Source organism: Camellia sinensis, chromosome 3 (assembly GCF_055761805.1).
Source record: "Camellia sinensis isolate YWXY chromosome 3, ASM5576180v1, whole genome shotgun sequence".
NCBI classification, from domain to species: domain Eukaryota; kingdom Viridiplantae; phylum Streptophyta; class Magnoliopsida; order Ericales; family Theaceae; genus Camellia; species Camellia sinensis.
In genome coordinates, this window is record NC_138963.1 from 157026026 (window position 1) to 157052716 (window position 26691).

A 26691-nucleotide genomic window follows, 5' to 3' on the forward strand; every position below is an offset into this window, starting at 1 on the left:
AAAATTGTATCTCTCACTTACACTGGGTACTGTGCCTGTAGGTAAGAGCAGTGGTACCCGTGAGTGAGAGGTAAGAATACGGAATTTACAATGAAACCTTCACCAGGAATATATGTATATATATATATATATATATAATACAATATCTATATAATAACGTAGGAAGGTTTTTGAATTTTCTCTAATGTAGCAAATTTGTCCTACGTGTCATTTGCTATTAATGGTTGAGAAATATGGTGGAAGATTCAATGGTTCAGATTTGCTTCACCTGGACAAATTTTTGCCCACTACTCCTCTCACTATCCCACTCTAATCTCTCTCACCTCTGGCACCAGACCTCCTCTCTTTAGTTTCTTTCTTCCTCTCTTCCTCCCTCTTAACCTCTCTCTCACCGCAGCTTATCTACGTCCTTCCCAACTCTGGCTGCTGCAAGCCCTCTCTCTCATTTCACCACCGCACCACCCATCCCCGATCGCCGTAATTTTCTCCTCCGGTTGATTCTAGGCACACCACCCATCTCCTTAAGGGCTTCGCTCTCACTCTTGAAGTTAGATTTTGAAGAAGGTTATTTTAGTTCTACTTTATCTCTATCTCTCTCTTATCTTTAATTTCAAAACTCTAAGGCCATGTTTGTTTGGGCGGACATCTACTTAGAATTGAACTAATAGTCCAATAAAATTATTAATCCGATATTTGATTAAAAAATTAAAGCACGGACTAACAAACCATCCAGATATGGTATCTCACATATGATGGGCTATTTAATCCTGCAGAGGAAGGTGAGATATAAATTAGGAGACTAAGCCAAAGTCTGAACTAACTCATCAAATGACCAAATTAACCTTGACCACATATCTATATTTGTCGATTATTTTATTCCAAAACCTTCACTCTTCTTCGACATCCCTGTGACGAAATGTGAGTCTCCAAAGTTCGTTGCCGATCTTGAGCCACCGATCACCAATCTAGAGCCACCATTCACAGATCTGGAGCAATTGTTTATCAATTTGGATCGACCATTTGTTGAGCTGAAGCAATCATTCATCGTTTTTGTACCACGATTCGCTGATCTCAACAAATTTTAGTGGGTAAATTTTTTTTTTTTTTTTTCCATTTGATGTTCGGTTTGATTTACGGTGCTATTACGTGGTTTGATTTGTATGAATCTTTGTTTTACATTGGTGTTGTTATAGTTATTGCTTTTTCTCTATCTTCGTCTTCATAGATCCAGGGTTATGTTTCTCAGATTTGTTGATTGTGGGGACATATTGTTAGATTTGTATGTGTTGAAGCATTGTTCAGTGTTTAGCAAAAGTTTTGTTTTGATTTTTAATTGATTAAATTAGATTTTTAATTTTGTTTTGATGGAGATAGGGCTACGGAGGTTGAGGAGTTCTATGACTGTAAATCTAAAGTTAAACAGTTGAAGATGATGAAGAAAAACACATAAATTACATTCAAACACATATATAATCAATTTTACGAACATATATACATAATCGATTGAGAGAGAGAGACCTATATAGGGTGTATATATGTATGTATGTATATATATATACCAGTTTGTGTAAAATAAAATAAAATAAATAAAATGAAAATACCAGTTTCTTCTGTGGAACAACAATCTGTGTATATATATATATATACTAGTGTATGCCCGTGCCTAAAGGCACGGTGCAAATAATGATAAAATCAAAATGTAATTGAATAAAAAATTGTTGGGTTAAAATATAATTTATTCCATTTGTTGCTAAAAAATTGAAGTCAAAATATAAATCAAGGTCTGGTTAATTTTGAAAAGTTTTTTTTTTTTTTAAACTTGAAAATAAACATTTCCTAATCAACTATTTAAGGTACGACAAGTAACTCAATCATAAACATTTTGATTTTATTAACAAACTTTATGACTCTAAAGCATAAACTTCATATCAACACAAAAATTAAAAATAAAAGCATCCTTACCAAGCAAGTCAAAAAAAAAAAAAAAATTTATAGATACAAAATAAAACGCACAAACCAAAGATATTGTACATTTGTTAACACAATAATCCAAAAAAAATTGCACCAAACAATGCACAACCAATGCTTGACAATTACAAAAAAAAAATTAAAATTAAAATTGAATACCAAACAATGCATGCCAGCCAGTGCTCTATAATCTATAAAAAAATTAAAATTGAAATGCACACCAACCAATACTTTGTAATTTAAAAAAAAATTAATTTTAAACACCAAGCAATGCACACTTGCTAGTGCTATTGCCACAACTCAACATTGTAATAGTTCTTTGCAAATTATAAACCCAAAACTACATGAGAAAAAATATAGGGGAAAAAAAAAATTTAACTTGCCTACATGGTCACATGAGATTTTAAAAAATGTATTCTCGGCACAATCTACACCACATGGAAATAAGAAAAAATCAAGTACAACAACTTACTAATGGTGCAGAGAGACCATATATATTTTGTTCAAACCTTATGTAACACAACAGATATATAAAATCATGGAAACACCTATGTAAGGACTAAATACTACTGTAAATGTTTTGTAAGGTACATCCCTTTTCTAATCACTGATAAATGTGAACGCATACAGGAAAAGATTTCAACTGTTGAAGCAATTATGGATTTAACAATTATAATAGACCTCATCAGTCAGACAAAAAGGTATAATAGACCCTAAAAATATATTATATATCTATATATAAATCAAATAATAACAAAATTCCTTCCACAACATGAGGAGTTTATTCCCAAAACCAACCAACAATACAAAGTTAATGAAATAAAGAACATCTGTAGGTGTGAAATCAATAATCTTCTGCACTTTTCAATGTTTAAATAAACATCTAAAAAATTTTCATATACAAAATTGTAGAAAGCCTACTGTTTTAAGCATTCGCTTTAAGTGAATAAATCTTCCCTCTGTAGAGATGAACCTTGAGAGCAGTCTCAAAATGCAAAGCTCAAAAAATATTATTTTTCCACTTCCTGTTGGTGCTGAAATGACCATATTTACATCGGATTGGAAACAGGCAGAAAAGCATTCACTCTGCAATGAGTTAAAGTACCTATACAACAAATACAAATGCATAAACAATACCAATTACACCATGTATAGCAACAGAACAATATTTTAGGCATTGTGGGTCAATTCCCTAAAGAAAATTTAGCATTATACATTGTTTGGGAGGCACAGTGTAAAGAAAATTTAGTGTATGCCCGTACCTAAAAGCATGGTGTAAAGAAAACAAATGGGAAAAAGGATACAAATGGGAAAAAGATTAAAAAAAAAAAAAAAGGTTTGGGAGGCATCCATTGCCACTGGTGGCGACATCATTAGCAGGGAATGAAGGGGATGCGGAGGAGGCACATGTGAGGCGAACAGAGTCGGTGATGGCTTAGGGGTGAACAGCAGTGTTGTAGGTGTAGGGAAAGAAGAGAAAGAAGAGAAAGAGTCAATAGAAGATAGAAGAGGTATGGTGAGAAAGAAGAGAGAAATGGAAATAGTGAGAGAGTGAAAAAAATCTCAACGCTTCACTTTTTAGTTGGGATTATCTAAACCATTCTAACCAAATATAAGAGAAATATTTTCAAATTTTGCTACAACTATAAACTGAACTAACTACACAAAAATCACCTAAATGAATCAAATGTAAAAGTTAAAAAAACGAACTCATCAATAATGAAAATTCAGTGTTTGATTTTTCCTTGGACTTGCAGTACCTTATTCACAAATCATAATAATATGTTTGAATATAGATATTAGACTTTTCTCAAGTGTACAATGGTTCTAGAGTTCCAAATAGGAGACGTTGCACATGATAATACATATGTAAGCAAATGATCCTTCTAACTGAACCTTTTTATCAAGCATTACATATGCAACCAGTTGTGGCTAATACAAAACACATGGAAGGCCAACTCAATAAATAAAAAAAATAATAAAAAAAATAAACACATGGAAGAAGAAATTATTTGAAAACCAACAATGAACAACAATGTGCTACCAAATAAACCTTGGAGTTTGAATCATATTTAAAATTTTTGAATGAAAAATGAAGAAACTTACGCACTTTAAAACACCATTGCACTGATGGAACACATACTTGGGTGTCCCAGTGGCATAAGTCTGTCTGATAAACCATCATCAGGAGAAGTGTTTTGCGCCCAGGCTTAGTTTCTCCCTGTATTCCAGTCAGTCAACTTCCTATCAGCGCTGTAATTTTGATTTCAAACATAATTCTTCATTTAGTTATCTAAAAAATAAAAAAGAGCAACATTGGTCTACCTTCTCATCATAATGTGTAAATCAAAGAGCTAGGAAACAAAATTAATGTAGCAGAGGCAGAAACGGGAGGGGAAAAGGAAAAACAAAGTATAATCAATATCTGGAGTTGTAGACATGTTTGAATTTCTACATATTTTAAACAGAATAGAGAACAAAAGGGCAACTTTAAAATTATAAATTTCACGGAGGGCAACAAAAGCTGAAAGAGAAAGAAGGAGAGGAGTGAAACAACAAAATCTGAGAGAAATAACTTACCGGAGTGAGCTCTGATGGGGGAAAGAAGGAAACAACAAAAGCTGAGAGAGAGAAAAGAGAAAGAGAGAGAGAGAGTTTTAAATTTGAAATCAAGAAACCTACGCACTTTAAAATACCATTGCACTGAAGAAATCAAGAAACTTGTTAATCACTTGAAGATACAAAGCAAGCAAGAGAGATGTGATATAGGATTTATGGATACAATCATGGAATTAATTTTCTTAAATAAACCTGATGAAAAGTGCAATAAAATAGAAGCACAAATGACAATTCAATTAAAGAAGAATGCATGGATAGTTTTTTTTTATTTTTTATTTAAGCTTTAAATTTTGGTTCCCCCATGACTAAAAGGATATATTATATTAGAAGTCCTATTGAAATTAAGTTGCCAAACTATAAAACAATATGTGCAACATATGGATTGTGTTGAGCCATGATACCACTATCAATCATCCCATAAAAACAAATTGAATTAATGATTGGGATCCATTCCACTAATGTAAAGATGATGATAAGATAAACAAATTTACTTATCACACTATTACTCGTTTGTAAATAGGCATTGGACGTAAAAATAAATAAAATTAATATAACGGTGATATCATATTAAAAAAAATTGATCATATCATTGAATTTTTATTTTGTGGATGATGCAGCCATTTTATTGTTCTTGGTTACATTGTTTTATCAAGAGTTGTGCCTCGTTTGGGAATTCAAACTCAAATTTGGAAGAATTGTTAAATACTCTGTTGTCCTCAAATGTTGTACAATTCTATGAACCAAACATCTTTGAGGAAAACAAAAAAGAATAATGAAATTGTGAGTTAACATAGCTGAAAAACAACAAAGGAATTGGTGACTTGTTTCCTTTCTGTTTGAGTTGATTTTTTGCTAGATGTGCTGTTTCACATTTTTACATCAGATAAAATTGTTACAAAATCTAAATCTTTAATATCAAACACAGAAATTAACAATTTTTATACTGGAATGCAATATTTCAAATAAGATAAATTAGAAATCAATGTATCAAATCCAAAAACTGAGAGCGAAGACTCACTGTCTCGAGGATAAGAACTGAACTGAAACTTCACTGATACAATGATGCTTCCTCGACAATGTTGAAATTTCCTGTTAAAAATAAAATAAAAATTGTCGAAATTTCAGAGGGAGGGTAACACCATAATAATTGAATCTCATTCTCCAAGCCAAGTCTGGCAATGGTAAGGAAGATCGAAGGTGCTGTGATTGTGTGAAACCACGTTTATAAATTGAAGGCACTTTATGGGTACTTTTTTCCGGGAAAAAATTCGTACGCACAATAACATGAATATAAACAACAACAATAACATCCAATCAAATATAATCGAATTTCACAATGAACTCAAAAAAACCACTAAAATTAACCAAACAACATCAGAAATCGCAATTATTCATATGTAGATACAATTAAAAAATAGACACAACCCGTCAGAAAGAGAAAGAGAGAGGCAAGACATGAACTCAAAAAAAAAAAAACCTAAAATTAACCAAACAGTATCAGAAATCGCAATAATAAAAAAAACACACAGCCCAACAGAGAGAGAAGGGGAGAAGTAGAAACCGAGGACTACCTTGCGAGCCGAGTTCGAGAGGCAGAAATCGAGGACTGGAGATTTCCTTACTATCAAGTGAACATCTTCATTTGCTCTATGGCCAGATCTGCATGTCAAGTTTATGTTTAAAAGATGACTATCCAGTGTTCAATCATTAATTAAGAAAAATAAATAAACGAAGATTGAGCACATTGATACATTTCTAGTATAACCATCATCAAAGTATCCAATTCAAATTAAAACCAAAATCAAAATTCGTTATAATCATAAGTATTTTGAAGTTCACCATTTATCATTTAGAAAGTCCAAACATAAATTTATGCCACAAAACAAAAACAAAAAAACAAAACAAATTTATACTATCTATCAAGTAAATCAACAACCAACATGAACGACAACCAACAAAATCAACTTTAATCTTCAGTAGCTTTCCCAGAACTATATGTTAATATTTTAAATAACAAATTTTAATTGATCTCTAAGTGAGTTACTCGAAGCTTTCCCTGGTCTTAAGTTTACAATCTCCTTTTCTAATGGATTTTCACCACCATATATGCACCATAAATACTATAATTTGCATCTAGTGTAGCGTAACAAATCCCATATTTCTCATATTCAAATGCGGACCTGCTGTAGATTTCCTCACTGTCAAGTGAACATCTTCATTTGCATTATGGCCAGGTCTGCGTGTCAAGTTTATGTTTCAAAGATCACTATTCAGTCTTCAATCATTAATTCAAAAAAATAAATAAATGAAGATAGAGCACATTGATACATTTCTAGTATAGCCATCAAAATATCCAATTCAAAAAATTAAATCTATTCAAGGTTGAAGAATATGTCGCTGTCAAAAGAAGCAAATAATACACTATCAACAATCCCTTGGTATAATATATGAAGTTTGTCCCAGTGAAGGAAGTGTAGGTAATACTGTAGGAGCTACAGAAGGCAAGGAATATATATATTAAGATTAAAATATATATATAAAATTGTGACAGGGTGCTTTTGTGGGAGAAAATTGAAAGGATGTAGCATGCAAAACAATACAATATGAAGTGGGTTTAAGTCAATTGAAATGTTTAAGTTTGACATCAGAACTTAATTACAAAATTAGCATGCAGAACAATACAGTAGATACTTAAAAAATCAAAAGAAAGAGAAAGGGTATGCAGTCACTGTCCCAAATTCGCATGTGCTTCCTTCCATGTAGGTTCAAACAGACACATACAATACACAACTCAAAATGTTCACTGTGATCTGATTCCCAATCCATAGTGTTGTAGCATACATTGTGTTGAGTCTGTATTGGATGTTTAAAACTTATTTAAAAAAATAGTAATAATACTGTACAAAAGTATGAGTTAGTGATTTGTTTGATAATATAAATATTTTTCGTATTTATAATTAGTTACTTATTGATTGAGAAATAAAAAAATAAAAAAAGTATGAATAGAGCTGTGGTCTATTTCAAAGTATTGAAGAATTTTACTTGAAGCTTTCCTTGAACACATTCTGTTTGAGCATGAAGTGGGTTTTGCATCAACAGCGGCAGTGGTGATGATGAGCAGCGGTGGTGGTGTTGCAACCATATAGACAAACCAGACATAGCCATAAACTGATCTAGTGGAATGCAATAAACTGATCTACGAAATTAGAAATCAAGAAATTTATTGAAATTAATTAAAAGAAGTAATAAACTGATCTACGAAAGGAGAGAGGCAGAAATCGAACCTTGTGAGTGCGAGTTCGAAGGGAGGGTGGTTGTCGATGCTGAAATTTTTATTCATATGAAACAAATTGATTGGAAAAAAAACCTAACTTGGATCATCATCCGTATATCATCACCAACCTGAAAAAGTGAAACAAAGAGAAAAAAGATTCATCAAATACCAGTTTCATTTTAAAAATAACACCTTTTTAAAAAATAACAGAGATTGCCCGTGCCTGAAGGCACTATCTAATAAAATTCTTATATTACAGTCTATGTGTTGCAAAAATGTTAACGATCATAAAAATGTTTTATGAAAAGTGTCTCAAAGTTGTGATCAAATAGCCAAAAATGTTCAGGATCAATCAATCAACCTACAAAGGTTAGATGATTTTTCATAAAACTACTTAAGAGAAATTATGTAGTATACCCAAACAAATATAGCCTTAAATAGTATATCAAAAAAAAAAAAAAAATTAAATAGTGTGTGGTTTAACTCGGTTACAGTCGAATTCACATGTGAAGTGAATTTAAAACATACATTACTTTATTAACATTTGTTTTGTGTTTGAATTCTTGATCTATATATTATTTTTCTTAGTATTTTTTAATGTATGAAGTAGCTGACATTATTTGATAAGCCACTTTGTAGGTGAATCACCTCAATTTCTTAATTATTGTTCTTAAAAAGCAACTAATATGCTATTTCCAATATTTTTTATTTATCCATTAAATTAGAGCTACCCTTAATAAAATAAGGGGAGAAATGATGGGAAGTGGTCAATGTATACGTCCCAAAAAAAAAAACAAAAAAAAAAACAAACAAACAAACAAAATAATAATAATTGGAAAAAGAATTCACACCAATAAAAAACAATCTCTTCTAATTTTATTTGTAATGATATGACAAATTACATATTAACTTTTGATTTATTACAAATTCAATCATGTAACTCAACTCCATTGCGTTGTCATTGCAAATGAATTGTAAATTCCAAAGTGCAAGTCTTTAACATTAATCTAGAAGAGTTACCCTCTATCTTTCGTAAACAAAATTCTTGTTCTTTCAATTAAAATTCGCCAAGAAATAGATAATTAAATGTGTTGCTAATAATAAATTTAAATATCTAAAATAAAACATCATTTTCTTATGGAGAGTTATATAATTGGAAAGATCCCAAAACTAAATTAAATACGACAGTAATTCCATGTACGCATAAAAATCAGAAAAACATGCATACAAAATCAATATGCAAATTGATTCTAGGTAATGTGAAGACTACAACCATAATGAATTTAAACCACATTAATTTTTCTATATATAAATTGTAGTGCTCTTAATGGTTCCATTCAGCAGAGAAACATTTGGGTCTAACCCCAAATAACACTTCAGCTACATATTTAGCAGTCCTTGCCGGTTCCTTGATGTTGTATTGGGATATTAAATTTGTGGAAAAATAAAAATAAAGAATATAAGTGAACAAAGTAAAAGCTCATTGCCAATCATGATACATTTCAGACCCAAAATTTTTTAAAAAATTAAATCCAAACCCATAAGCTACATAAAAAAATAAATAAATAAAAATTGGGATAAGAATGCACAAACAGAACACCAAAAACCCTCTTCCCTTATTATATAGATATATGTTTGATAATACAGATGTTTAGTGAGAAAACAAAATTTTAAATTTGGATGATTTTCACTTCTATTTCTTTACATTCAATAGAAGGGAAATAGGAGCTCAAACTCAGGAATCGCACCTGGCAAGAGAGCACCACAGGCCTTAGAAATTGAAAAAGCTAGAAAGATAACAATAATGTGACTTGGCAAAAGAATTTAAAATAGCAATGATATGATTAAAGTCAAATGAATAGAGGATAAAGTGGTGTAAAGGTAAAAAAGAAAATTACCAGCCAATGCCAACCACCAAGACCAACAGCCTTCTTGACGACACCTTGTTCTATTGTTCTGTTGTTTCCTGTTACAATAACTTTGGTGTGCCTAGGAAGAACAGAAAGCTCTTCATCCCCGCTTTCTTCCCGAAAAGGTAAGAGAATCCGAGAAGAACATAAATTTCCCCTAAATTTCCCACTTCATAATTTCGAGCAACAAATAGAAATCAAACCCAGTTACTTCAAAAATAAGCAAAACACATCCGATTAAAATGCCTAAAACGTCTAAATTTAGTCGAAACCTTCCTTGTCATAAGCAACTGATATTACAAAAAAAAAAAAAAAAACCAAATTCATTAGCAGAACACCCATCAAAGTAAATTCGGTCTTCACTATTCAGTACCCAGAAGCAAAAAAGTTGTATAACCTAGTATTCATATTGAATTGCAGACCCAGAAGAACCCATAAACTTCAATTCATAGAGTGTCTCTTGTTCTAATTTGTACTTGGACTATTCTCTTCACACATTTCAATTGAATGAAGCTATGATATTACTGAAGATGAAAACAATAAAGATTGAGGGTATGAGAGAGAGAGAGAGAGAGAGAGAGAGAGAGAGAGAGAGACAGAGTTCTATATTAATGTTGATTCTTCAAGGGGTCTGACACAAAATTTTGAAGGGAATGTTGAATGCGATGAGCCACAAAGTTCAATGGGCCTCTCAAATTCACGGATTTAGTTTGCAGCAATAAATGAGCAGCAAATTAAAAAAAAAAAAAGAAAAAAAAGAAAAGTTTTACAAACTAAAAAATAAAATAAAATAAAATCATACTCGCTATCCTAAAAAAACCCAATTTACCTTTCAGCTTTCTCTCACTAATTCGAACAATTATCAGAAAAGTACACATACTGAAAAAGAAACTTGAATTCTTAAGGGGGTGAGTGTTGGTTGACTAAAACAGAAACCAAATAAAATGTTAACAGATATAATTTTGACAATGCCCTCAAGAGGGAGGTTTTGACCAAACCCTGTATCACTGGAAAATACAATGTTATCTGAAAAAAAAATTAACAAACTAAAAAAATTGTGGGAGTTTCACAAACTTAAAAAATTTAACAAACTCAGAAGCCGTGGGAGTTTCCACTGAAAGTCAAAAAATTGGATTTGATTATGTTATGGAAAATACAATGTTATCTGAAAAAAAATTCACAAACTCAAACAATTGTGGAAGTTTCATAAACTCAGAAGCTGTGGGAGTTTACAACAGCCAATAAAAAGACTTGAGGGAATAAATAATTTAATTAGTTAGAGTTAGAGGGATTTACCTATTGCAAAGAATGTAAACACTTTAATGGGAACCTCACAAAAATGAAAAGACACGAAGGAAAAAAAGGTAGGTTTTAGACATCCTTACCTGCATATCTTCAGGCTTATTATCTTCTAAAATCTGTGGGATCAAGAGAATTCAATATTTCAGACTTATGGGATTAGTAAAAACCTTCCCTCAACCCCCAACCAGTTAGTTGAGTTAATTTTTACAATGCCCAAAAAAAAAATAAAAAATACAATGGTCATTCTATTTAACAAAAAACAGAACCAGCCAAGTGACAATTTTATCACATCAACACTGCATCACTGGAAAATACAATGTTATCATATATAATTTTTACAATGCCCTCAAGTGGGAGGTTTTGACCAATACCTGTTTTTTTTTGAAAACAAATTCACAAACTCAAAAGCTGTGGGAGTTTCCAGTGAACTAAAATGTATTAGATTGATTTTAAAAAAACGTAAATGACCCATAAACAAAACCCTAGTATCCAGCAAAAAAAAGTCCTTCAACTTTTTCTTATCAGAATCAATACTCAATACCTGCAATTCACACATTCCCAAAATAAAATAAAAGAAGAAGAAAAAGAGAATGAATGAAAGATTTTCAAGGATAAATGAAAATTCAGCAATTGAAACATCAGAAAGCCCAACCTGAAATGAATCTCCATCATTAAAATAAAAAATTGTAATTTTCTAATTAAATTTTCCAATTACCTAATATTGTTGTTGAAACATTTATAAAAACATACACACATATAGTGGGACCTAATTTAAAATGAATCTCAACTACTCCAATATTTTCTGACTAATTTTTGAAGTAGAGTTTTCAATTCAATATTTTTTCTGACTAATTTTTGAAGTAAAATTTTCGATTACCTGACTGATCATGAGAGAAGCTTGGCTCCAATGAAATGCAAAGTAGGCAAGGATGCACCTATCAAACTTCTCAACCAACTTCACATGCAGCTCATCAACATTTGGCTCATCAGCAAAATACTCATAGATAGTACTCTCACACTCTTTGGATTTTTTGAGGTACTCATATGCTAATTTGCAAAGTTGGGGACATTCACTTCCATCTTCAAATCCTAAACAATAAAACATTTTAGTTGTTGTAAAGTAGAAAAACATTATGAAAAAAAAAAAGAAGAAAAGAAGAATGGAGATGAATAGATTTTTACCAACATGATTGGAGAATCTTTCAAGTTTGGCAACACGGCCAGACTCATTCCTGTCTAACAATGGAACTATGGTTTGATCTTCCAACTGTTTTTGGGGCTTTTGTTGATGGTAGTAGTGAAACGCAGTGGCAGAGATGACTCCAATGGAGGTTGCAGCCAGGATGTGTGCAAGGATATGCCCATCTAAAGATAGAATTTGAGAGAATATTGTTACTACTGCTGCTGCTGCTACTACTATGAGAGAGAGAGAGAGAGTATTAACTTTGAGTTGCATGGTTTTGTTATGCAGAGAAGAGTCACCAGACTTGGAATTGAACTATGCTTAGATTTGAGGAATTGGGATTTGCAGATGAGAACAGAATGAATTTCAATTCATTGGTATATAAGAGGAGTTTATACTACTATTGATATGAGTCAACTACTTTGTTATATATATTTCTAAAAAATGGTGTAGTGCTACCCATCCATAAGAAGAGTCCGGATCCTCTCTAGCCTCTCCCTCCGGGCAACGTCTCAGATAGAGCCACGTCACCTATAAAAAAATAAACGGCTTAGATTTATTTTTTTAAATAAAAACAATACACATTCACTGACACACACTCTCTCTCTCTTCCTCTCGTCCCTTTCTCACTGACACACACACTCACAAAACACACTCCCTCTCTCTATATCACATTTCTAACAAAAAAAAAATTAAAATATAATTTTTTTTAAAAAAAAAATTTGAGGTCAAATTATACATGCGCCCAAGAGCCCCACACATAAAATAAAATAAAAAAATAAGCCTAAAACTCTGCACCACCCACCCACCCACAGACGGTCCTTTCTCGCTCTCTCATTTTCTCAGATTTCAAATTTTAAAACACACTCATTCAGTCTAACTCTTCTCAAAACACACTCATTTATATGAAACCAAATAAAGAATAAAATAACTAAAAACTTGAGCTTTATTGAAGAAAGATTTTCATTTTATGGCAAAGGATCAAAGATTTTCATTTTATATATTTTTTAATTGAATTTTTTTATAGCTTTGTTGCAATTATTGGTAGGGAGAATAGGAGAGTTTCAGAAAGTTTGAGAGAGGTGGTCAATGATGGATGGGATGGGAGTTTCAGACCCTTGCCCTTGGCTCTTCCGTGAGGGTTGTGTGCAACCACATTCGGTAGGCCATGGTCTAGCAATATGCAAGGTACAGAAAAATATGATGCCTCTCATATTTAAATAACATTAATATGATCAAAAGGTAACAGATTCATATTGCAACTTCCAAATAAATTGAAATAAAGCTTTAATGGATAGAACATTCTAGCTTATGTGTATATGAAATCTCAAGAGCATTATCAGTCAAGACTTCTTAATGACTTTAATAAGAATTTTCTTTTTAACACTGAAGGAGTTAATACTGAATTTCCATGTAGACTATTGGAAGTGCAAGCATCAAGAATTTGAAGTTAATTTCTACTGAAATGAAAATGCCTATGAGAATATAAGTTGAAGAGTTTTCTTTGCAGTTTTCTATGAGAATATAAGTTAATTCCTACCTCACCACATTTGAACACAAAATAACAACTAACAATTAGTCATTGTCCTTTCTCAATTTTGCAGTTGAAGTATACCACTCCGGAAACAAAGAAATGACCTTGAAGCCCAACAATTCCAATAATCAAAACATCAATGTACAAAGAAACTCTTCAATCCCAATATAAGGAAATTAAACACAAACAAAAATAAAAGAAAATAGTATGATCCATCACTGTAGATATAAAAACCTAAAATCAACTCAATTTTGCAGTTGAAGTATACCACTCCGGAAACAAAGAAATGACCTTGAAGCCTTAAACACAAACAAAAATAAAATAAAATAGTATGATCCATCAATCCAGATATAAAAACCTAAAATCAACTAACAGTGAGTGAGAGAGAGAGAGAGAGAGAGAGAGAAATTAAAAAGTAAAGTGAGGCTATCGATTCAAGAGAAGTTTCATGCAATCAAATAAACACAAATTGAAGACATGTATATATCTGTTGTTTGGTTGACATATTTACTAATACTTTGAAAAGAGGTGGGCTTTCCATAAATCCATCAAATGAAGACATGATGCGAATTCAAGGCAAGGGGGGGATTGATGTAACTTATTGTTAAAATAAAATTTCATTAAGCATTTCATCATACATTTACAATGCAGAGGGAGAAGAAAGTTCACAAATTCAATTCCAAAACAAACACATTAACATAAATGCAACACATCAATAAACACATGAAAACCCAACAAAAAGTATTCTTATCTCAAAATCAAAAGTGAAATAAGCTAAATATTTTACAATTTACAATTACTTATGATGCACAAAGAACAAAGAACAAAGAAAAAAAAATTGAACTCCAAGCATACTTACCTAAACAGAATGAAAAGAACGCTTTAGTTGTGCCCCTCAATGTCCAAAACCAATAAGCCAAAAAAAAATGCTAGATTTTTAGTTTGATGGGGTAGATTCACCTCTTGAATTATATATGCAATGTAAACTTCTGGTAAATGAAGACATGATGCGAATTCAAGGCAAGGGGGGGATTGATGTAACTTACTGTTAAAATAAAATTTCATTCAAGCATTTCATCATACATTTACAATGCAGAGGGAGAAGAAAGTTCACAAATTCAATTCCAAAACAAACACATTAACATAAATGCAACACATCAATAAACACATGAAAACCCAACAAAAACTATTCTTATCTCAAAATCAAAAGTGAAATCAGCTAAATATTTTACAATTTACAATTACTTATGATGCACAAAGAACAAAGAAAAAAAAATTGAACTCCAAGCATACTTACCTAAACAGAATGAAAAGAACGCTTTAGTTGTGCCCCTCAATGTCCAAAACCAATAAGACAAAAAAAAATGCTAGATTTTTAGTTTGATGGGGTAGATTCACCTCTTGAATTATATATGCAATGTAAACTTCTAGTTTTTTTTTTCTTAGATCACTGTTCCAAAAAAAGTTTGAAAGGGTGAGAAGATTGATGAAATTTCACAGGTAAACAGTCCAATTTCAATCACTAAACCAAAATTAACTTCAACATTTCAGCCCACTCATTCAATTGACAAACATATGCTGATATACATAAAAGCACAAAAGAACCCATGAAAAATAAGCTAAAATAAAATTTCAAGGCATGATGCAAATTCAAAGGCAAGGGGGGGATTGATTGAATAAAATTTCATTCAAGCATAAAAGCTGATATACATAAAAGCAAAAAAGAACCCATGAAAAACATATGACAAACATATGCTGATATACATAAAAGCCCACCCATTCAATTGACAAACATATTGTAACGCCCTCAAAATAATAACAATAAACCCATCAGATAAGACATGCGTTTACATTTAAACTAACTGCATTCCTTTCATTCATTAGAATTCCAAGACATAAGTATTACATGTTAACCTCATAACAAAATGCCCTACGGGCTTACAGCTTTCCAAGTTAACACTTGGTTACAACAAAGAGTTCTAACTCGTTTACACATTAAGCCCTTGGCTTGAAATTACATGTAATACATCAGAAGTAAAACGACAAAACTATGCCCGCCACTAGCCTCCCAGCTATGTCCTTGGAGGTGGCATGCTTCCTGCACCTGAAAATGATATTCCCATATAGGGTGAGCCACAGCCCAGTAGAAATACACTAAACCAACCATGGACAATGACTAAAACATTAGCAATTGATAGTTGGTCAACACTGATACAATCACATAAATTACATATTTATGTCAACGACTTACAAGTCCCAATTACTTTTCATTTTCCCTTTTTCAACAGATAAGCATGCTAGCTCTATCATCATTTCCACAGATATGTATAAAAACTATATCTCACATTCAGATAAGCATAAAAGCTATATCCACATTCTCAACAGATATGTATATCAACAATATCCACAGATAAGCATACAAGCTGTATCCACACTTCACAAAGATAAGCATATGAGCTCTATCTTCACTTCTCTAGACAAGCATATGAGCTCTGTCTACGGAGTTCATCCCCTATCTCCTCCCAATACCTATCCGGTTTAGAGGTACATCCCCTATCTTCCCCTAAACCGCGGAGTACATCCCCTATCTCCTCCTCTACACATAACGTATACAAACACATTGGTTCTATATACAATCACACAATACACACAATTAATGTATTCTATCAACCGTCAAGTTCCATGACACATTCCATTGATTAGTTTCCGTTTACCTAATCATCATGCATTGTCTACAACAATCTCGACTATCCTCCACCGATAGCCCAAAGCAGTTATTTCTAAAACAGAAAATAAATGCACAAATGGATATTCAATCAACATTTTATTTCCTCATTTCTCACCAATTAATTATCCCAATTAATTAAACAATGTAATTAGGCCATTTTCCATAATTACTATTTCAACCCTTAGGTCCCATTTTCATCAATGATTCAACAATCGTTCCATTTTTCTATGCCAAACATACATCTAGGTTTATTATGAATAAAACCCCAACTTTTGCAAAATTACACAAAAGCCCCAAACTTTCACAAAATTACCAAACCAAGCCCAACATCTCAAAATACCAAAATTTAAAGACAAAACCCATAGAGAGGAGTAGGTTATCCCTACCTCAAATTCGGAGTCCCAAAGGAGAAGACGACAAAACCCAACGTGCTCCAAAACCCGAGATTTTCAAATTAAAATGAAGCCCTCGACGATCAACAACTTTTTTGTAAAGGCCAAAGGTGAGTAAATCACTCCTACTAGATCAAAACCTAGAGAGAAGGTAGAGTCTAGAGTGAGAGGCTCAACAATGGTGATTTTGGAAAAGTAAGAGAGAGAAGAGAAAGTGAAAAAGTGATTTAAAGAGTCACAAATTCGGGACTTTAACCCAGGTTTCCGCTCGAGCGTAAAACACCCCGCTCGAGCGGCCACTCACAGACTTCCGCTCGAGCGGCCAACCTCCCGCTCGAGCGCAGAATGCACTCGCTCAGCACATTTGCAGAACCAGGCCTCCGCTCGAGCTCCCAACCCTACGCTCGAGCTCACAACACTGCACAACAAGATACTGGATGGATGTATTCCCCGCTCGAGCGCCAACACCTCCGCTCGAGCTTACAGGCCAAAAATCTGGGTAACTAGTTTTGGTTTCTAAACTCAACCAACCTGAAACAAATCCGCCCAACACATCCTATAACTCGATATACAAGGTACAAAGGATGCAAACACGATAATAACCAACTACCAACATCCACGGACACATGTCCGGATCACTGTACAACAAGGGTAAACCCGGGATCGCTATAACCTCCCCCCCTTAAAGAATTTCGCCCCCGAAATTAAGCACAAGTTGCAAAACAAGCTTTCCTCCATTTTAAACAGTGTTACACTTGAACAGTCAACAATTCGACCCATTACCGGTCATCCCATCCCTTTAACAAGAGACATATCACAATATGTAAACAACATATGTACTTTCAACATGCATCAACATTATGCACTATCTTTCCAATTTCAACAATATACTTAACACATATAATGTTACATTCAACTTCCATACGAGGCAAGTTCCAAAACATGCTTCCAATAATCAAAACATTCTCAATGTTTTACAACTTAAGACATATATAAAAGCTCTTAAGTTCAACATAACGTAAAATTTAAATACAAGATCACACATCAACAAACAAGTCCGGATATTTCTCACGGACTTCCAACTCACGTTCCCAAGTGGCTTCCTCTACTCCGTGATGTTTCCACAAGACTTTCACCAAAGGAATGGTCTTGCCACGCAGGACCTGATCCCGCCTATCCAAGACCCGAACCGGTCTCTCCTCATACGAGGCATCCTCATCTACCTCTAAATCAGTCCAATCCAGCATATGTGATGGATCTGGCTCATACTTCCGAAGCATACTCACATGAAACACGTCATGCACTCCGGATAACTGCGGCGGTAAGGCTAACCGATAAGCAACCTCGCCTATCTTCTCAAGGATCTCAAAAGGACCAATAAACCGAGGGGATAACTTCCCACTCTTCCCAAACCTCATCAGGCCTCACCTAGGTGATATTTTCAGAAAGACGTGATCACCTACCTCAAACGCCAAAGGTCTCCTCCTACGGTCGGCATAACTCTTTTGTCGACTCTGGGCTGTAACAAGCCTCCTACGGATAAGCTCAACTTTCTCCGTCGTCTCCCTAACCAACTCCGGACCCAACAAAGGTGCATCACCCACCTCGGCCCAACAAACTGGAGACCTACACGGTCGGCCATACAAGGCCTCAAACGGTGCCATACCGATGCTAGACTGAAAACTATTGTTGTAGGCAAACTCTACCAATGGCAAGTGCCTCTCCCACGTCCCACTGAAGTCCAGGACACAACCCCGAAGCATATCCTCGAGGATCTGAATAGTACGCTCGGACTGCCCGTCAGTTTGAGGATGATAAGCCGTACTAAAGGTCAACTTAGTGCCCAAGGCACTCTGCAAACTCTGCCACAACCTAGCAGTAAAACGAGGATCTCTATCTGAGACGATCGTCACTGGGACCCCGTGCAATCTCACTACGTCCCGAATATACAGGTCGGCAAGATGATCTACCGAATCTCTCACGCGCATAGGAATAAAGTGCGCCGACTTAGTCAACCGGTCTACAACCACCCAAATAGCATCACTACCCCGCTGAGTCCTCGGAAGACCCACAACGAAGTCCATAGTGACATGCTCCCACTTCCACTCGGCAATAGGCAAGGGTTGCAACAAACTCGCTGGCCTCTGATGCTCGGCCTTCACTTGCTGGCAAGTAAGGCACTTCGATACGAAAACAGCCACATCTCTTTTCATACCCCGCCACCAAAACTGGCGGCCCAAATCCCGATACATCTTAGTACCTCCCGGATGCACTGCAAGGCGCGAATGGTGAAACTCTCGGAGTACTTCCTCACGGCAAGCCTCCGGTACAAACAAACGGTCTCGGTATCTCACACTCAGGTCGGGATACACCGTCAAACCCTTCTCAACTTTCCCACTGGAGATCTTCTCTCGGAGGGATTCTACCTCAAGGTCACCTCTCTGTGCCTCTAACACTCTAGTCACAAGTGTAGGCTGCGCAACAACAGAAAACAAGGCCGCAGCCTCAACAGATTCGCCCAGTAGCAAATCAAACTCGCCAAGTGCTCCCAACATCACCCATTCCCGGATGGCTATACTAGCAACATCACTAATGGTCTTCCTACTAAGGGCATCGGCCACAACATTGGCCTTTCCCGGATGATAATGTAACTCAAAATCATAATCCTCGATGAACTCCATCTATCTCCTCTGCCTCAAATTCAAGTCTCTCTGTGTAAACAGATACTTCAAACTCTTATGATCCGAGAATACCTCGAACCTCTCACCATAAAGGTAGTGCCTCCAGATTTTCAAGGCAAAGATCACAGCTGCTAACTCTAGGTCGTGTGTGGGGTAATTCTTCTCGTGTATTTTCAACTGACGTGAGCCATAAGCTACCACTTTCCCCTTCTGCATCAACACACAACCCAAACCCTCTCGTGAGGCATCACAATAAACCGCATAACCCAACCCTCTCTCCGGAATAATCAACACCGGAGCGGTGGTCAATCTAACTTTCAGCTCTTGAAACGACTTTTCACAAGTCTCACTCCACACAAACTTGACTCCCTTCCGAGTCAGTCTAGTCAACGGTGACGCTAACCTGGAGAAATCTTTCACAAACCGACAGTAATACCCAGCTAATCCCAGAAAACTGCGGATCTCAAACACACTCTTAGGCTGTGCCCAATCTTGCACTGCCTCCACCTTGGATGTATCAACAGACACCCCTTTCCCGGATACCACGTGGCCTAAGAATTTGACTTTCCCCAGCCAGAACTCACACTTCCCAAACTTGGCATACAGCCTATGGGCTCTAAGTAACTCAAGCACCACTCTCAAGTGTGCCTCGTGCTCCTCCTCAGAAGACGAATAGATAAGGATGTCGTCCACGAAGACAACCACAAATCGGTCTAAGAACTCCCGGAAAATCCGGTTCATCAAGTCCATAAAGACTGCCGGTGCATTGGTAAGCCCGAATGGCATCACCAAAAACTCGTAATGGCCATACCGCGTACGGAATGCCGTCTTAGGAATATCTTCCTCCCTGACCCTCAACTGATGGTAACCCGATCTCAAGTCTATCTTAGAGAAACAACGGGAACCCTTCAACTGGTCAAACAAATCATCTATACGGGGCATAGGATACTTATTCTTAACCGTAGCCCGATTCAACTTCCGGTAGTCTATACACAATCTCAAGGCACCATCTTTCTTTTTAACAAAGAGGGCCGGTGCTCCCCACGGTGAAACACTAGGGCGAACAAAGCCCTTATCTAGCAATTCCTGGAGCTGAACTTTCAACTCAACCAACTCTGCTGGAGCAAAACGGTAAGGTGCCATAGAAATCGGCGCCGTACCAGGCACTAAATCAATAGAGAACTCTATCTCTCGGTGAGGTGGCAAACTAACAAGATCTTCGGGAAAAACATCCGAATACTCACAAACCACCCTCGGTAATACAACCTGGGTCTCACCACTCTCACCACTCTCAAAGCTGGCAAGTAGACTACTAAGCTCACTTCGCCCTCGCGAATCATACCCCGGTGGCAAAACACTACCAACCCGGTCTCCCAAGAAATGGAACCACTCCCCGCTCAAGGTACATAATGTAACCCTCTGGCGGTAGCAATCAATAACAGCCCGGTATGACGATAACCAGTCCATACCCAAAATAACATCAAAACCCTTCATGGGCATGACAACAAACGGAAAAGGAAGCCTATAGTCGGCGACCTCTATATCACATCCTCTAACACCCTGTTTCAGAATCAACTCACCACCCAAAGGCGATACCACACAAATAGGAGATGCTAACTGTGCTAACTCCAATTCCAAAACAGATGCAAATGCAGCAGATACAAAAGAATGAGATGCACCCGTGTCTATCAACACATTAGCAACTGAGTTGCAAAACAGAAAAGTACCTCTCACTACTGATGGAGCCGGTACTAAATCCTGCGCGGTAACAGCATACACGCGCCCCGTAGGCCCCTGGTCTACCTGCTCACCTCTCGGAGCAAAAGACTGCTGCACAGACTGGGATGACGAAGCTCCCGGATTGGCCCTCGAGGCCTGCACAGACTGAGCTGGCTGAAAACCCTGCGTCTGCCTAGAACCAGACGCTCCCGAAGTGGCACTCAACTGTGGGCAAAACCTCTTCATGTGCCCAGGTTGTCCACACTGATAACAAGTCAAGAGCTGCCCCCTGCCCAAACTCTGACTCTGCGGTCTAGCTGAAGAAGAAGCAGCTTTCTGACCCCCACCCTTCTGCGGGCAAACAGATACCTTGTGACCCAGCTGGCCACACTTGTAACAAGTGAATTCCCCCTGACTGCCTCTCCCCGAGCCTACACTCGGCACTGGAAAGGTCGATCTAGAGACTGCACCCTGAGACTGCTGAGGGTTATAACCCCTCTGCCTCCTACCATCACTCTGACTATCCTGGCTCCTCTTGGAGCCTCTCTGACCCTCATCCTCCTCCTGCATCATAAGCTCCATATGAGCTGCAGCATCTACCAGGTGTCTATACTCTCGAATGTAAGACCCACCAATTCTCAACTTGAGGCCCCGCCTCAACTTCCGCTCAAACTCATAGCAACGGCGTTCCTCAGACGCCACCAGTTCAGGTGCAAACCTAGACAGACTGGTAAAAGTAGCCTCAAACTCGGCCACTGACAAGCCCTGCTGATTAAGCCGGCTAAACTGATCCCTCAGCTTTTCCCTAGCTGCTGCTGATAAAAACCTCTCCTGAAAAGCATTCACAAACGCCTCCCAAGTACCACCAACACGAGCTTTCTCGTACTTCCACCATTGACCCGCATCTCCCTTCAGTTGGAAGGATGCCAAGGTCACTTTCAGTGCTCCGTCCTCGATGCCAAACATCTCAAACGTCTTCGTTGTCTGTTCGAGCCATTCATCTGCCTTAAGCGGCTCTTTAGGATCCCCGATAAACTCGTCCGGATTACACCGAAAGAACTCCCTCTTCAAGAAGGAAGGCCCTATCTCAGCTGCCTGATTCCCAGCTCTAAGAATACCTAAAGCTCCTGCTATCTCTCTGGCCAAGGCACCCATAGCCTGCTGACCTACTGGCTCGGCCACATTGGCCTGCCCAACTCCCTCCTGCACTGCCGGAATCTCACCCTGTAACGGTACTTCCTGCCTCGCAGGTCTACCACGCCTAGCACCTCTTCCTCGTCCTGACATCCTAATAAAGGCAACACAGAACGTTAGCACATTCATAAGTGTGCCGAAACTAAACACTCACGTCCTAATGCATGGACAACTGTAATTCACTCCACATAAGCACATAAACACATAAGCACTTACGAACTTCATTTCCGGATAATGATAGTCCCGAGGCGTTACTAGAGTTCCGGTTAGAAACAGCATTGATCAAGTGCTTTTCCAACAAGACTCCCAGAAACTCAAGGATCCAATCAACATCCTAGAAATTAAATCCCATACCCACATAGTCACATAAACATGTTATCAATTAAGCACATAGCATATGATACTACATCTAAGTCTCTACCAAGCGAGACAAACCCATTGTGATACTAATCACTTCCCACGTACCCAAAGTATTCGAACCCGGTACGCTCTGATACCAAGTTGTAACGCCCTCAAAATAATAACAATAAACCCATCAGATAAGACATGCGTTTACATTTAAACTAACTGCATTCCTTTCATTCATTAGAATTCCAAGACATAAGTATTACATGTTAACCGCATAACAAAATGCCCTACGGGCTTACAGCTTTCCAAGTTAACACTTGGTTACAACAAAGAGTTCTAACTCGTTTACACATTAAGCCCTTGGCTTGAAATTACATGTAATACATCAGAAGTAAAACGACAAAACTATGCCCGCCACTAGCCTCCCAGCTATGTCCTTGGAGGTGGCATGCTTCCTGCACCTGAAAATGATATTCCCATATAGGGTGAGCCACAGCCCAGTAGAAATACACTAAACCAACCATGGACAATGACTAAAACATTAGCAATTGATAGTTGGTCAACACTGATACAATCACATAAATTACATATTTATGTCAACGACTTACAAGTCCCAATTACTTTTCATTTTCCCTTTTTCAACAGATAAGCATGCTAGCTCTATCATCATTTCCACAGATATGTATAAAAACTATATCTCACATTCAGATAAGCATAAAAGCTATATCCACATTCTCAACAGATATGTATATCAACAATATCCACAGATAAGCATACAAGCTGTATCCACATTCTACAACAGATATGTATATCAACAATATCCACAGATAAGCATACAAGCTGTATCCACACTTCACAAAGATAAGCATATGAGCTCTATCTTCACTTCTCTAGACAAGCATATGAGCTCTGTCTACGGAGTTCATCCCCTATCTCCTCCCAATACCTATCCGGTTTAGAGGTACATCCCCTATCTTCCCCTAAACCGCGGAGTACATCCCCTATCTCCTCCTCTACACATAACGTATACAAACACATTGGTTCTATATACAATCACACAATACACACAATTAATGTATTCTATCAACCGTCAAGTTCCATGACACATTCCATTGATTAGTTTCCGTTTACCTAATCATCATGCATTGTCTACAACAATCTCGACTATCCTCCACCGATAGCCCAAAGCAGTTATTTCTAAAACAGAAAATAAATGCACAAATGGATATTCAATCAACATTTTATTTCCTCATTTCTCACCAATTAATTATCCCAATTAATTAAACAATGTAATTAGGCCATTTTCCATAATTACTATTTCAACCCTTAGGTCCCATTTTCATCAATGATTCAACAATCGTTCCATTTTTCTATGCCAAACATGCATCTAGGTTTATTATGAATAAAACCCCAACTTTTGCAAAATTACACAAAAGCCCCAAACTTTCACAAAATTACCAAACCAAGCCCAACATCTCAAAATACCAAAATTTAAAGACAAAACCCATAGAGAGGAGTAGGTTATCCCTACCTCAAATTCGGAGTCCCAAAGGAGAAGACGACAAAACCCAACGTGCTCCAAAACCCGAGATTTTCAAATTAAAATGAAGCCCTCGACGATCAACAACTTTTTTGTAAAGGCCAAAGGTGAGTAAATCACTCCTACTAGATCAAAACCTAGAGAGAAGGTAGAGTCTAGAGTGAGAGGCTCAACAATGGTGATTTTGGAAAAGTAAGAGAGAGAAGAGAAAGTGAAAAAGTGATTTAAAGAGTCACAAATTCGGGACTTTAACCCAGGTTTCCGCTCGAGCGTAAAACACCCCGCTCGAGCGGCCACTCACAGACTTCCGCTCGAGCGGCCAACCTCCCGCTCGAGCGCAGAATGCACTCGCTCAGCACATTTGCAGAACCAGGCCTCCGCTCGAGCTCCCAACCCTACGCTCGAGCTCACAACACTGCACAACAAGATACTGGATGGATGTATTCCCCGCTCGAGCGCCAACACCTCCGCTCGAGCTTACAGGCCAAAAATCTGGGTAACTAGTTTTGGTTTCTAAACTCAACCAACCTGAAACAAATCCGCCCAACACATCCTATAACTCGATATACAAGGTACAAAGGATGCAAACACGATAATAACCAACTACCAACATCCACGGACACATGTCCGGATCACTGTACAACAAGGGTAAACCCGGGATCGCTATACATATGCTGATATACATAAAAGCACAAAAGAACCCATGAAAAATACGCAGTAAAATTTATAAGGATTAATGGATAGAACTATAGAGGAGCAATAAGTCACAAAAAAAAAAAAATTTTTGAACAAAACTCTACAACGACAACACATTTCAATTTTCTTTTTTTTTTTCCCTTACAAAAAAACCCTAAAAAAAAAATCCCAAATTCTACAACAACAACAACAGATTTAACTTTTCTTTTTTTTGCCCCCTTAAAAAAATCCTAAAAAAAAAAACTAATTCTATAACAACAGCAGATTTCAATTTGTATACCTGTAGGTTGGAGTCGGTGGACAGAATCGGGCTGGTCGGAGAGAGAGAGCCGAGAGAAGACAGATCCGTCGACAGAAGAGAGTCCGGCGGGACTGAGAGGCGAGAAGCGAGTCAGGCGAGAGACTCGATCGTCGGAGAGAGAGACTTGACTCGATCGTCGGATGGAGGGAGGCTCGGTCGGTGACAGCCTCGGTCAGGTCGAAGAGAAGGGTTGTAAGGGAAGGAGGAGTAGCGTACCGAAGAGGGAGGGTGGGTATCGAAGAGGGAGGGTGGGTATCGAAGGGTTGGGTATCGAAGAAGGAGGGTGGGTATCGATGGGTTCGAAGGGTCTTCAATGGCTGTGGTGATGAGAGACACTATGACAGACAACGTGGGAGAGAGGGAGCTTAAGAGAACGTGGGAGAGAGGGAGAGATGAACTCAAACGGCTGGGAAATGTATCTCTGATTCATCTTGGCCGTTGATCTAAACTCAAGATTCATCTTGGCCCTTAAAACCAAATGTATCTCACATACATTTTAAGACATTTTCAAAATCCCTCTTGCCTTATTATATAGATATAAGTCTAAGGTTCAAATCCCTTCCCTTCATCTATATAATTTTTTTTTTATTTCAAATAAAAAAATAGACACGTAGCAGCATAACAAAGGCTTCAAGACACCATAAAAAGATGTTCACTTTATAATAGTATAGGTATATATATATATATATATATTTGTGTAAAATATAATAAAATGAAAATTAGTTTAGAAAGTTAAACATTTCTTGTCAAAAAAATTATTTAGTATTTATTAAATCTGTTTTGCCAATCATGTGCCCACTCATCAATTAATTATTTCTTCTTTGTCTCTCCTCTCCACTGGTAAGTCTTCAACTCTCTATGCCCTGTTTTACTTCAACAATTAGCTTCAGTTTTCTTGCAATTATATGGTGATTTTGTGAGTTCTTGCACAAACACACTTCACTTTCCATGTAAATATGTTGAGAAATTGGGAAAATTCAAGAAAGAAATCTCTTTAATTATTGCTTTTGTTGTGTATCTATTGCTAGGCAAATTGGATTGCTCTGTTTGGTGGTCCACTCTATTTGGTGGGCAAATTAGATTTCATAATTGGGTTTTATTTTTTTATTTTTTATTTTTATAATATATTTGTTGTGTTTCCTTTTGTTAGCAACGAGGTTTATTTGTTTAAAAAAAAAAATGAAACTTATGATTGAGACTAAGATATCCATCCAGTGAACCCAATGGCCCTGATAAAAGCATTTACATGAAATACATTACACATTTTTTAAAATGCATGGGTTTAAAATGTATCCAATCCAA

General features: G+C 36.6%; 1 protein-coding gene and 3 long non-coding RNA genes across 6 annotated transcripts in view; 1 reads left to right on the plus strand and 3 right to left on the minus strand.

The window, feature by feature from the left end:
* Positions 1-345: 345 nt before the first annotated feature.
* Positions 346-26691, plus strand: part of LOC145822850 (uncharacterized) — a 42961-nt gene continuing 16615 nt past the window's right edge. For both annotated transcript variants that reach the window (XR_014364671.1, XR_014364670.1), the window contains exon 1: positions 346-1084. This is a non-coding gene — a long non-coding RNA (uncharacterized LOC145822850). The remainder of the gene's footprint in view (positions 1085-26691) is intronic.
* On the minus strand, positions 2511-4598 carry LOC145822851 (uncharacterized). Its single transcript, XR_014364672.1, has 3 exons — positions 4549-4598; positions 4079-4221; positions 2511-3073 (listed from the first exon to the last, which is right to left on the minus strand). It is a non-coding gene; the product is annotated as an uncharacterized LOC145822851 (long non-coding RNA).
* Positions 4953-10054, minus strand: LOC145822852 (uncharacterized). Its single transcript, XR_014364673.1, has 3 exons — positions 9760-10054; positions 6159-6246; positions 4953-5676 (listed from the first exon to the last, which is right to left on the minus strand). It is a non-coding gene; the product is annotated as an uncharacterized LOC145822852 (long non-coding RNA).
* LOC145822849 (calmodulin calcium-dependent NAD kinase-like) lies at positions 10401-25651 on the minus strand. Of its 2 annotated transcripts, none has more exons than XM_082921206.1 (4): positions 25369-25651; positions 12256-12787; positions 11951-12153; positions 10401-11189 (listed from the first exon to the last, which is right to left on the minus strand). In XM_082921206.1, the coding sequence occupies exons 2-4, from the start codon at positions 12527-12529 to the stop codon at positions 11103-11105; spliced, it is 564 nt and encodes a 187-aa protein (XP_082777332.1). In that variant the 5' UTR covers positions 12530-12787; positions 25369-25651; the 3' UTR covers positions 10401-11102. The 2 variants fall into 2 exon arrangements, with proteins under 2 accessions (XP_082777332.1, XP_082777331.1); XM_082921205.1 differs by having other exon boundaries at positions 11951-12162.